General features: G+C 55.6%; 1 protein-coding gene across 1 annotated transcript; it reads left to right on the forward strand.

The window, feature by feature from the left end:
* Positions 1-3,420: 3,420 nt before the first annotated feature.
* On the forward strand, positions 3,421-12,529 carry TAS1R2 (taste 1 receptor member 2; the record flags this gene model as incomplete). Its single annotated transcript, XM_081144353.1, has 6 exons — positions 3,421-3,602; positions 5,612-5,912; positions 7,143-7,916; positions 8,589-8,798; positions 9,792-9,915; positions 11,064-12,529. 6 exons carry the CDS (start codon positions 3,421-3,423, stop codon positions 11,990-11,992), a joined length of 2,520 nt encoding a protein of 839 aa, XP_081000479.1. The 3' UTR covers positions 11,993-12,529.
* Positions 12,530-12,901: the final 372 nt, after the last annotated feature.

Consider the following 12,901-nt stretch of genomic DNA (forward strand, 5'->3'; position numbering starts at 1 on the left):
TTGAGTAAAGCAGATTACCCTCTGTAGTGTGGGTGGGCCTCATCCAATCAGTTGAAGGCCTTAAAGGAACAAAGACTGACTTTCCCCCAAAAGAAGGAATTCTGCCAGCAGACTGCTTTGGGCTCAACCACAGCTCTTCCTGGGTCTGCAGCCTACTGGCAGAATTGGCATTTACCAACCCCCATGACCTTGTGAGCCAATTCCTTACAATTAATCTCTCTGTCTGTGTGCCTCCTTTTGGTTCTGTTTATCTGGGGAACCCTGAGAATACACGTGCCAAGGACTTTGCATGTTTTCTCACGGCAGCCTTAGGTAGTAGGTGCTGCCTTGCCCCCATTTTGCAGATGAGGACAGTGCAGAAAGGAAAGGGACTTGCCAGGGGTATGGTATCACTGGAATGGAAACAGAGGACTGTCCGGTTCCAAAATCCACTCTCTTTCCTCCACTCAGGTTCACACACGGCACTCACCACCTTGCAATGACCCGCTTAGCCAATTAGCTGGAGCCCAGAATCTGCGGGTCCAAGCCCACCTGGGCCAGCTGGTGTGGGGGAGGAACAGGTGTGTGGGGGGGACATGTGTCCTGGCCTGTCCCCACCCACAGATAACATAGGAGCTGCTCCTGAGCCACACTGACACCCCTGTCCCAGGTCCATGAAACTGGGCTGTGGGCGTGGAGACTCTACCCTTGGCAGAGCCCCCACTCTGCTAACCCGGGGGCTTCCACTGATTGTGCGAGGGGGGGCTTGACTCAGGGACAAAGGGCAAGCAGCACCCCAAGCCCAGGCTGGAGCTTAGGGAAGGGAAGGATGACAACTGCGTTTTCTAGGTGGTGGATATGTAGGTCCTTCCAGTGTTTTTGCATGAATGGAGTGACTCAGGGTCACACCAAGAGCAGCAGAGCTGACTGATCACTGGCTAAGTGCTTTAACTTCCTAGTCTCACATAGCCTTGACATTGACCTTACCGGGTAAGGCGCACCTAGGTGGGCTAGTTACTTCAGTCATCTATCTTCAGTCTTCTCATCTGTGAAACGGGAATGACAGAATTTACCTTTGGGGCTGCCGTGAGTATCTGAGGGTGTGACATCTACAGCCTTGAGCACAGTGCCTGGCACACAGCCTATGTTCAGGTGCTGGCGGCTTTGCTGACTTTGCTGGCTTCCAGACGGACCAGGCAGGAACTGAGAGGATGAGCACGTGGTGGGGGAATCAATGAAAATGATGTGACTGTGAAGAGGGTGGGGCTGCACCCTGATGCTTCCTCTGGACCCCCAGGAGCTCCGAGCCATCCTGTGGCACAGGTGGCCCCTCATTTCCTTAGAGCGCACGCCCGACTGGCAGCCCCTGGACAGCGGTGGCAAGGACGTCCGGCCTCAGTCAAATGGTTCACGCTCCAAGCCCGGACCTGTGGCTGGGCCTCCGGCCACAGAGGGAAATGAGACTCCTTGGGCCAGCAAGGACATGGGGACTTAACTGTGGTGACCATGCAAAGAGGCCTTGGGCACCTGGGCAGCATAGGTCACGCGCAAGGGAGGGGATGCTCCCTCTGGAGCTGCTAAAGACACCCAGCATCTTTCAAGGTATGTTCCAGAAGCTTTGGCTCTTGCGGCCAGTGCAGAGCCTATGGTGGGCCCCCATGGCCGCTCATTTCATTACAGGAGGGACAGTCTCGAACTCTGGCAAATTCCCCTTCCTCCGGGGTCTGCTCTGCACCCCGCAGTCCTCACATGCCATTTTGTCCAGTCCCCACGCAGGTCCCAGGACGCTGGGATTATTAGCCCTACTTCAGCAGGGGAGGAAACAGAGGCTCAGAGAGGTTATGTAACCTGCCCGTGCTCACACAGCAGACAGATCTGATGTCCCATCCAGGCCGGCTAGCGTCACGCTGCCCAAGGTTCCTCGGTGTAGACACGCACATCAGCAGTTACCCGGCAATGGTGAGGCCATTACCCGATGCTCAGCGACAGTACAGACGGGAGGGTCACAGCAGCTCAGAACCGGGGCAGTTCCTGCAAACGGGACAGGGATGGTTTCCTGGAGGAGGCGAGGCTCCAACTTGCCCTTGAAAGAGAGCGTTGGGTTTCCAATGACCTTTCTGTATTTTAGGGTCTCCTCCCACAGCCGGGAGCAGCTGACAGGCCCTGGTGACCCAGCTGAGCTGTGCGTTATTCAGCAGGTCCCCTTAGGCTGCTGCTAGGCCACGCGTCCTTAGGGCCGGAAAAGACCGAAGCAGCATCACGTGGCCAAGGGTCTCTGATTCCAAGGGGTCCCTAAGAGCTGACTCCCTCCAGACAACTTTTTCAGGTAGTCACCTTTGACTAGGAATTTTCAACTTTCCTTTCTGCCGGGGCCCATGCCCCTCGGCTCTGGTCCAAGGTGGGCAGCTTAGAGGGGGCTCCCTCTGCAAAGCTGACCGGCAGATTGTTGGGCTGGGCCCCGTAGCTGCCAGAGGGAGCAAGACCCCCTTTCCCACTCCCGCCTCCCATTCTCTCCGCTGCCACCCGCTGCTCTTTAACAAAAGCAGTAACCTCGAGAGTGTGGTGGAGATGCGGAGCTGCGCCCTAGAGTCTACTGGGCTATTTGAATCTCGGCTCTGTGGGTTGTGCCTCAGTTTCCTCATCTGTGAACCAGGGTTAGTAAGAGTCCCAGTCATCAGGAGCATTAAGAGAGATGGAGAATGACAGGCACTCAGCACAGTGCCTGGTTCTTTTATATATATAAAATGTCTTTATTGATTTCAGAGAGGAAAGGAGAGGGGGAGAGAGAGAAAGAAACAGCAATGATGAGAGTCCCTGACCCGCTGCCTCCTGCAGCCCCCTGCTGGGGATCGAGCCTGCAACCCGGGCATGTGCCCTGACCGGGAATCGAACCGCCATCTCCTGGATCCTAGGTCGATGCTCAACCACTGGAGCAACACTGGCTGGGCCATGACACCTGGTTCTTAATGACAATGGCTACGACTTGGGAACACCTGCTATAGGCAGATGCCATTGTAGTCACCGCATGTCAGGCCAGTTTGGTCAGGCTCTGAAGCAGGGCTCCATCTGCCAACCTACTGTGTCTACTGGTGTGATCACCTATGTCCTTTACTCCCAGAAGTTTGAAGCGTCAGGGGGATGCGACTTGTCCTCGATCATGAGACAGGAAGCCAGAGCCAAGTTGGCAAGACATGCTCACTCTACCTCCAAATGGGGTTCTTCCAAAGCCCCCAGGCCGCACTGCGCCCTTAGAAGGGATCCTCATTCAGCCCCCTCCCCCTCCCCAGAGCCCTCTAACCTCTCCACCTGTCCAGGTGCTCTCCCCACCCCGGGACAGTGGCCGGACTGTCACTATGTAAATGACTGTGCAAATCCCCTGGCGTCAAGCGGCCAGCTCTCTGGTGAGGCAGAGCCACCTCTTGGGACACCCACTTCCCAGCCATGGGACCCCAGGCCACGGCGGTCTGCGCCCTGCTCTTTCTGCTACAGGTCCTGGCTGAGCCGGCTGAGAACTCGGACTTCAGCCTGGCTGGGGATTACCTCTTGGGAGGCCTCTTCACCCTCCATGCCAATGTGAAGGGCATCGTCCACCTCAACTTCCTGCAGGTGCCCAAGTGCAAGGAGTGAGTCTCCAGTGGGAGGTTGGATGTGGTGGTGAGGGTGGGTGGGAGCCAGGGCTGGTCCTGTGGTCCTTGGGAGGCCAGGCCAAGACTGAGGGCTCAGAAAGCGCCTCCTCATTCATTGCCAATCCCCACCCTGGAGCCGCCTCGCTGGCCCCCAGAGAGGCCCCACACTGGCCATTGTTACTGAAATCTTTGGTCATTGTGTTTGGAAACACTGAGACCTGGGTTGTCCCAATGCCATGTCTCTTACCGTAAAGAGTTATAGGGTGTTTGAGGTTGTAAGACCATGTCTGAGAGACCATCAAAACCACCCCACCCTCTCTGGCAACTAGGGGACTCCCAGTGAGTCCACGTCGAGGCCCAGGGGAGACGCCAGCTGTCATGCCTTTGGAGGCAGAATGTGGTTCTTCTGCAGCAGGGTCTCAGACTGGAGGGCGCGGTTTGCCTTTTCCCAGGGCTGTGGTGAGGTGGGCAGAGGAGCTCCCAGGACCGGAGGGGACTTTCTCTGCCCTCCCTCCCCTGTGAGCCCCTTGGGGTGGCAGCATCACTCGGAAACTGGGTGGGCCATCTTCATGCCAGGATGAAGGCTGGATACTGGAGCCAGCCTAGGATTAGAAAATAGTGGCAGTGAGCAGAGAGGGCAAAGGCATCCTGGGGGAGGGAGGAAGGAGGAAGGGTGCAAAAGGCGGCTGAGCACTGGCTTCTATGACGTTGGGAAGACTACGTGCCGGCTTGAGAATGGTGAGGGCGATGGTACCGGGATGGTACTAAGCAGGATGTTAGATGTCCTGACATCTATGAGAATGGCAGGGAGTCCAGTGAAGTGATGGCGATGATGGTGGTGATGATGGCGATGGTGGTGTATTGATGGTGATGGTGGTGGTGATGGTCATGGTGATAGTGGTAGTGGTGGTCGTGGTGATGATGATGATGGTGATGATGATGGTGTTGGTGGTGATGGTGATGGTAGTCGTGGTGATGATGGCAATGATGCTGATGCTGATGATGCTGATGGTGGTGAAGTGGCCTATTGATGGTGATGATGGTGGTGGTGAGGGTGGTGGTGATGGTGGTAGTGGTGGTGATGGTGGTGGTGGTCATGGTGATGATGATGGTGATGATGATGATGGTGATAGTGGTGGTGATGGTGGTGGTCGTGGTGATGATGATGATGGTGATGATGATGATGGTGATACGTGGTGGTGGTGGTAGTCGTGGTGATGATGATGATGGTGATGATGGTGATGATGATGATGGTGATACGTGGTGGTGGTGGTAGTCGTGGTGATGATGATGATGGTGATGATGGTGATGATGATGGTGATGATGATGGTGATAGTGGTAGTGGTGGTGATGGTGGTGGTTGTGGTGATGATGATGATGGTGATAGTGGTAGTGGTGGTGGTGGTGGTAGTCTTGGTGATGATGATGATGGTGATGATGATGGTGTTCGTGGTGATGGTGATAGTGGTGGTGATGGTGGTGGTAGTCGTGGTGATGATGGTAATGATGCTGATGCTGATGATGCTGATGGTGGCGAGGTGGCCTACTGATGGTGATGATGGTGGTGGTGAGGGTAGTGGTGGTGATGGTGGTCATGGTGATCACGTGGTGACAGTGATGGTAGTGGTGATGATACTGGTAACAGGAAGAGTAGGTGATGATGGTGACAGTGCTGATGATGATGATGGAGGTTATAGTGGGTAATGGTGGCCACACTGATGGACATTGGTAGAGTGATGACAGAGTCCAGAGTGGTGGGTGGTCGTGGTGGCGGTAGTGGTGATAAAGGTAGTGACTGATGGTCGCCACAGAAGTCATAGTGTCAGGGGTGGTCCTAGAGATGACGATGGTGATCCTAGAGATGCGGTACCAAATCTTCTGGAGCGGCTGCTTCTTGAGCAATGCCTTCCTTGGCTCTCGTTTGGCATATAGGAGCCCCAGGCTGGCTCTCCCCTGCCTCCCCCTCTCATTCTGGACCTGCTTCCCCCCCATTGCGGCCCCTCCAGGTACGAGACAAAGGCTCTGGGCTACAAGCTCATGCAGGCCATGCACTTTGCGGTGGAAGAGATCAACAACCACAGTGGCCTGCTGCCCGGCGTGCGGCTGGGCTACGAGATGGTGGACGTCTGCTATGTCTCCAACAACATCCAGCCTGTGCTCTACTTCCTGGCGCGGGAGGACTATTACCTGCCCATCCAGGAGGACTACAGCCACTATGTGCCCCATGTGGTGGCTGTCATTGGCCCTGATAACTCTGAGTCTACCATGACTGTGGCCCACTTCCTCTCCCTCTTTCTCCTTCCACAGGTAAGGCCCCTGGGCCCTGGGAGAAGGGGCTGGAGATTGTCCAGAGAGCTCACTTCCCCCCACCAGTCACCGGTGGAGGTGGGTGGGTTGAGGTGGGAGCAGAAGCAGGGTCAGGACATCAACCCCAACCCTGGGAAAGCAGCCTGGCCTATTGGTTGAGAGCTCAGGCTGTAGGTGCAGACACTTGGAGGTGCATCTTGGCTCTGAGTCATGCCCATTGTGAAACCTTGAGCAAATCTCTTAACTCTTCTGAGCCTTGGTTTCCCCAGCTGCAAAGTGAGACGATAAGAGTTCTATCCCAGGACTGGCTGAAGATTAAAGTGTTTAACCTGTGCAAGAGTTTCCAGCACAGTAGGTAGTCAATAATGTTACTGTGGTTATGTAGAGCATCTTGCACAAGAAAAGAAACTCAGAAAATGCTCAATATTATTCTGTGTCGTTGCCTAGCACCGGGCCTACCACATAGTAAGTAGGTCCTCAAGAAAGTGCTGTTATTACTACGATTATTATCACCATTACATTATCATGATTGAAAGTGCCTAGCCCAGAACGGGCATAAAGTATCTGTTCATTAAAGAGTAGCTAGCACTGGACTTGGCACACAATAGGTAGTCACACATTTTGTAATTTTTTTCTGTTTTTTAAAAAATTGATTTTTAGATAGAGGAAGGGAGAAAGAGAGCGAGACATCGGTTTGCTGTTCCACTTATTTGTACATCACTGGTTGCTCCTTGTGTGTGCCCTGACCGGAGATGGCACCCGCCGCCTTGGTGTATCAGGACAGCACTCCCACCAACGGAGCTGCCCGGCCAGGGCCTTCGCTGCTGTTTTTATTATGTAAAGCTTCTAGCATGGGGTCTGACACATAGTAGGTACTCAATAAATGTTCGTATTCTTATGTGGACCATCTGGTCTAGGACTGAACTCACTTTTTCATTCATTTAACAAATATTTATTAAGCACCTACTATCCCTGGTACTGTTGTAGGCGCTGGGGATACAGCTGGGAACACAGAGCTTGTCTTCTACGGGGAGAGACAGACAGTAAACGTAAATAAATAAGTGATTTAGGATGTTAGCGAGTCAGAAGTGCCACGGAGAAGAGGAAGAGTGGAGCGGGGTGAGGAGATGGGGCATGTGATGGACAGGCGGAGTGGGTGGAGGCGGACTGCAGTTGGAAACTCGGTGGTCAGGTGGGGTGTCCGGGTCCGGGGCCCCTGCCCTCCCGCAGGTCACCTACAGCGCCATCAGCGACTACCTGCGGGACAAGCAGCGCTTCCCTTCCCTGCTGCGCACGGTGCCGGGCGCGGATCACCACGTGGAGGCCATGGTGCAGCTGATGCTCCACTTCGGCTGGAACTGGATCGTCCTGCTGGTGAGCAGCGACGACTACGGGCGCTGCAACGGCCAGATGCTCAGCGATCGCCTGGCCCGCAGCGACATCTGCGTCGCCTTGCAGGAGGCGCTGCCCACCCCGCAGCCCAGCCAGGCGGTGACGCCGCAGGAGCGCAGGCGCCTGGAGACCGTCGTGGACAAGCTGCAGCGCAGCTCGGCCAACGTGGTGGTCGTGTTCGCCCCGGAGCTGGCGCTGCGCAACTTCTTCCGCGAGGTGCTGCGCAGGAACTTCACCGGCACCGTGTGGATAGCCTCTGAGTCCTGGGCCATCGACCTGGGCCTGCACGACCTCTCCGAGCTGCGCCACGTGGGCACCTTCCTGGGCATCACCACCCAGAGCGTGCCCATTCCGGGCTTCAGCGAGTTCCGCATGCGCCGTGCCCGGGCCAGGCCACCCCCGTCCAACAGGACCCGTCTGAGGACCACCTGCAACCAGGAGTGCGACACCTGCCTGGACACCATGGAGGCCTTCAGCACCGTCCTCACGCTGTCCGGGGAGCGTGTGGCCTACAGCGTGTACTCGGCCGTCTATGCGGTGGCCCACGCGCTGCACCGCCTCCTGCGTTGCAGCCAGACCAGCTGCTCTAAGGAGGTGGTCTATCCCTGGCGGGTGAGAAAGCCGGGGCCCACGGGCAGGCACGGGTCTTTGCTTGCGGTGGAGAGCGCAGGGAAATCCCCCCCCCCAGCTCTAGTCCCTCCATCCCTAGGTGGGTCTGGGCCAATGGGTGGGAGAGGCCATGGGGCATGTCCTGCCTCCCACACATAGAACCTGAAGTCCTTCAAGGTGCCAAAACAAATGTCCCTTTTCTTTATTTTAATCCCCACCATCCAAGACAGTCTGGAGATTCAGGTGAAATTCCATGGAAGCAAATCTACAAACAGCGCAGGCCCCGTGCCCCCTGCAGTCTCTCCAAGGTCAGGGCCTGGGGAATGGGCTTGTGGATTCCATTAGCACTCCAGGTCCCGGGTTCAGGTTTAGGGATCATTGTCCCAGAAGATAGGGGTTTTTTGCTCCTGTTTTGCAGAAGAAATTGGGGTTCAGAGAGGCTAGGCAATAGGTCCAAGGCCTCATAGCAAGTGGCATAGCTGATGCCTAAACCCAGAGGTACCTGACTCCAGAGCCAGACCTCTCAGCCACTTGCCTCCCTGATGCCACATTCACAGAGTCCTGGTGCCCCCATTTCACAGATGTGGAGATCAAGGTGAGCGAGTGGCAGATTGCTCCCAGGTCTGGCCCGAGCTCGGATGCCAGCTCCACTTCCCTGTTCTCCGGCCCCTCTAGCTACTTCAGGAGATCAGGAAGGTCAACTTCACCCTCCTGGGCCACCACATCTCCTTCGACCAGTATGGGGACCTGCTCATGCCCCTAGAGGTCATTCAGTGGCGGTGGAACCTGAGCCAGAACCCATTCGAGAGCATCGCCTCCTACCACCCTGCGCAAAGGCAGTTGAAGGATGTCCGCGAAGTGTCCTGGCACACCCCCGATGGCACGGTCAGCTCTCAGGGACCCTGGGGGGGGGGCTATGCAGGGGTGGCCCAGCCCTTTTTATCAAGAAGGCACCTGAGATTCATTACGAATGGCTGGTGTTGTCTCTATTTGTGGGTGTCCTGTCCGGATCCTTTCTTCCCACGGTTGATTAAGAATTGGAAGTTCAGGGCTTCCTGGCTCCTCAGGACTGTGGGGATCAGGGACTTTGCAAAGTAAACGTTTACTGGACACACGTGTGCGAAGGACTTCAGTTCTCATGTCAACCCTGAGAAATGGGTGCTACTATTTTCCCTATTTTTATGGATTAGAAAACTGAAGGCCCAGACGTGCCCTCTTCCCAAACAGGCCATTCCGCTCCTCTCCTTTGCCCCACCGCTCTTGCTCTGTCCTCTACTTGCAATTCATTCATTCATTCAATAATCAATCATTGGAGGCCTCCTCTGTGCCGGGTACTCCCCTAGGTTCTAGAAATTCAGCAGTAAAAACAATAGACATGGTCACCGCCTACCTGCTCTTGTTCAGCTGAAAACCCCGCCCCTCCATACAGGCTGTGTTCATTAAGACTCTTTGTCGCAAGTGACAGAAAGTGACGTAAGCAAGATGTTAATTTATTGGTTTCAGTAGAAACCTCTAGGGGTGGAGGTGAGGCTTCAGGCAAGGATGGATCCAGGGTCTCTGCTGTCTCCGTCTCTCAGATTCGTCCTCAGCATGTTCTCCGCCCTGGAGACAAGGTGGCTGCCAGCAGCCCCAGAGTCACATCTGTGTTCTCAGCAGCCTCCTAAAGTCTCTGTCTCCACAGTTGGGGGTGCTGCTAGGTCTCAGCAGGCGAAACAGAGAAGGTCTCTACAGAGGTCCAGTTTTAATGGCAGTCTCAGCACCCCGCCCCCCACAAGGGCCAGGCTTCCCTCCCCTGAGCATCTGCTAGCTGGGGAGAGTAGGGAGGTCCTCAGAGTGCGGGGAAAGAGGGCTCAGGCTCTCATGCCTTCCTCCCTCCAGGTCCCCATGTCCACATGTTCCAAGGACTGCCAACCTGGGCAAAAGAAGAAGTCTGTGGGCATCCACCCCTGCTGCTTTGAGTGCCTTGACTGCCTCCCTGGCACCTTCCTCAACAAAACAGAAGGTAAGGCTTGCAGGCTGGCACCCACCCTGCCCTTGCCTCACCCCAGGGGTCTCCAGGCCCCCTCCCCCTTTGGCAGGGTCTCTGGGTCTCCCTGAGGCAACATAAGTATCCAAAGGCCAGGGACTATGTTTGATTCCACTTGTATCTCCCCAATACCTGGTGTAGGAACAGCATCCAAGCAGGTGGAGCTGAGATGGATCTGGATCCACACACACAGGCCACGGCCCAGGGTGTCAGGCCAGGGGGAGTCCACTGGATGACGGATGGATGGATGGATGGATGGATGGATGGATGGATGGCTCTGCCAATAAAAGAAACATTGCTGGCAGACAGGGACTGTATCCGGTTTATCTCTGGCCTCCCAAATGCCTAGCATAGTTCAGAGCATGTAATGGTTGCTCAGTGACTATTTCTTTGATGACTTTGTTGAATGGAAGAAGTAATGAGCATCTCTTACTATAGATCAGAAACTCCAGCAAGGTGGGGACAATGTCCTCTCTCTGTCCACGTCAGGGTTTAGCACAATTCAGCGGTGGGGCTCAAATTATTTTTTTCATGACTTCACTGATTAGTAAATTAATTGGATGCATACGCCTGCCAATCAAAGGACCTACTGTGTGCTCGGCAGAGCACAGGGTACAGAGTAGCTGCTCAACAGAAGTTCGTGAGTGATTTCACTGGCTGTTCTCTCCCAACTCGTCAGTAGCCTGAAGGCAGGGGGTGGGGTTTATCCATCTCGGTGGCATCCCACCTGAGTGGATGCCGCTCAGAAACATATTTGCTGAATGAATTCTTTGAATAAATAGTTGAATCCCTCTACCAGAGAGTGAGGTCTTGGAAGGAAGGAAGGAATTACAGTTGTTTGGCTCTGAGACAAGGAGACTTCGGTTCAGATCCTGCCCCTGTAACATCCTAGCTTTGTGACCTTCCCTGGCTGAGCCTCAGTTTTCTTTATCTGTGAAATGGGGCTGCTGTGAGGATTTGATGATCCAGTGGGTATAAGCGACTCAGTGAGTGTTGGCCATGACTGTAGGGGTTGCCCTTAGCTATCTCCCTCCGTCCCTGGGGCCTGGTCCAGGGCAGGCCCAGAGGATGTAGGTACTGGGAGGGTGGGTCCTGCTGACGGGAATCGCTGTGGGCTCTTGCAGATGAATTTGAATGCCAACCCTGCCCAAGCACCGAGTGGTCCCACAGGAGAGACGTCTCCTGCTTCAAGCGGATGCTGGTCTTCCTCAAGTGGCACCATGCGTCCACCATCGCCGTGGCCCTGCTGGCGGCCCTGGGCTTCCTCAGCACCCTGGCCATCCTGATCGTATTCTGGAGGCACCTGCAGACGCCCATGGTTCGCTCAGCCGGGGGCCCCATGTGCTTCCTGATACTGACGACGCTGCTGGTGGCCTACGTGCTGGTCCCTGTGTATGTGGGGCCACCCACGGTCTCCAGGTGCCTCTGCCGCCAGACTCTCTTCACCATCTGCTTTACCCTCTGCATCTCCTGCATTGCCGTGCGCTCCTTCCAGATCGTCTGCGTCTTCAAGGTGGCCCGCCGTCTCCCGCGCGCCTACAGCTACTGGGTTCGCTACCACGGGCCCTATGTCTTTGTGGCGGTCATCACGGCGCTCAAGGTGGTCATCGTGGTGGGCCATCTGCTGGTCACGCCCACCAGGCCCACCGCCCGCGCCGTCCCTGATGACCCCAAGATCATGGTCCTCTCCTGCAACTCCAGCTACCGCAGGGGGCTGCTGGTCAACACCAGCCTGGACCTGCTCCTGTCCGTGGCGGGCTTCAGCTTCGCCTACATGGGCAAGGAGCTGCCCACCAACTACAACGAGGCCAAGTTCATTACCTTCTGCATGACCTTCTATTTCACCTCTTCCATCTTCCTCTGCACCTTGATGTCTGTCTACGAGGGGGTGCTGGTCACCTTCCTGGACCTCTTGGTCACTGTGCTCAACCTCCTGGGCATTAGCCTCGGCTACTTCGGCCCTAAGTGCTACATGATCCTCTTTCACCCGGAGCGCAACACGCCAGCCTACTTCAGCAGCGTGATCCAGGGCTACACCATGGGGAGGGACTAGCGCTGCCCCTGGGTTAGGGCCTCGGCGTCGGGGGGCGCGGGTCCGGGGCCTTGCTCCTTCGAGCGACCCCTGACTGTCACCGCAGCGCCCTGGCCTCTGATTCGGCGTCCCCTCCAGGTTCTCTGCATCCTGGATGTTTCTACCCACCTCGTCATGGATGTCGAAAAATGTTCACACTTGGTTCCTTTCCCTCAAGCTGTTTGCTTTGCCAGGCACTGCCACCCCTAGAAAAAAACGACCCAAGGTGACTTATTGGTCCCCAAGGGCAGAGTTTGATTTAGCAGCCTACAGCCGCCATCTGCTGGCCGCAGCCGGTCTCTGCAAACTGGCTCATTCCCTTCGCTGCGCTCGCGGAGGGCGTGGGGCTGGTGTGGGCCCAGGTCACACTGTCCCGGCCCCACGCGCTAGCTGCCCACGTGTCTGTGCCTCAGCTCCCAGGTTCCCCCAGACCTCAGGCCCAGGCTTCTGTGTTATCTCTGAACAACGGCTGCACACTGGGCGCTTCCAAAATGCTCGTAGATAAACCTCACTTGGGTGAAATGAATGAGTTTTCTTCTTGCTTCCAGAGGTCCCTGAGAAAGCACATGTGGAGTCAGAGAGACCTTGGTTTGGATCCCAGTGTTGCCACTCTGAGCTGTGTATCTTGGGCTAGTTATTTACTGCCCTCGAGCCTACCCTTCCTCATCTCTAAAATGGGAACAAGAGCTGCTTCACCAGACACACTGTGTGTAGGGTGCATGTAGTAGGTCCTCAGTAAATGCCAACCACTGCAAATCCACGTGACCCAGGGACCACTGGGGACAAGATAAGGTAGTGTTTCCTTTTTACACCCAAATGACCTGGCCTATGCTCTGGTCCATGGTACTAGTCTCTGTTGGAAATTAGCTCCACCCCAGCAAATTCTGGGGG

Source organism: Miniopterus schreibersii (assembly GCF_964146895.1).
Source record: "Miniopterus schreibersii genome assembly, chromosome: 8".
NCBI lineage: Eukaryota > Metazoa > Chordata > Mammalia > Chiroptera > Miniopteridae > Miniopterus > Miniopterus schreibersii.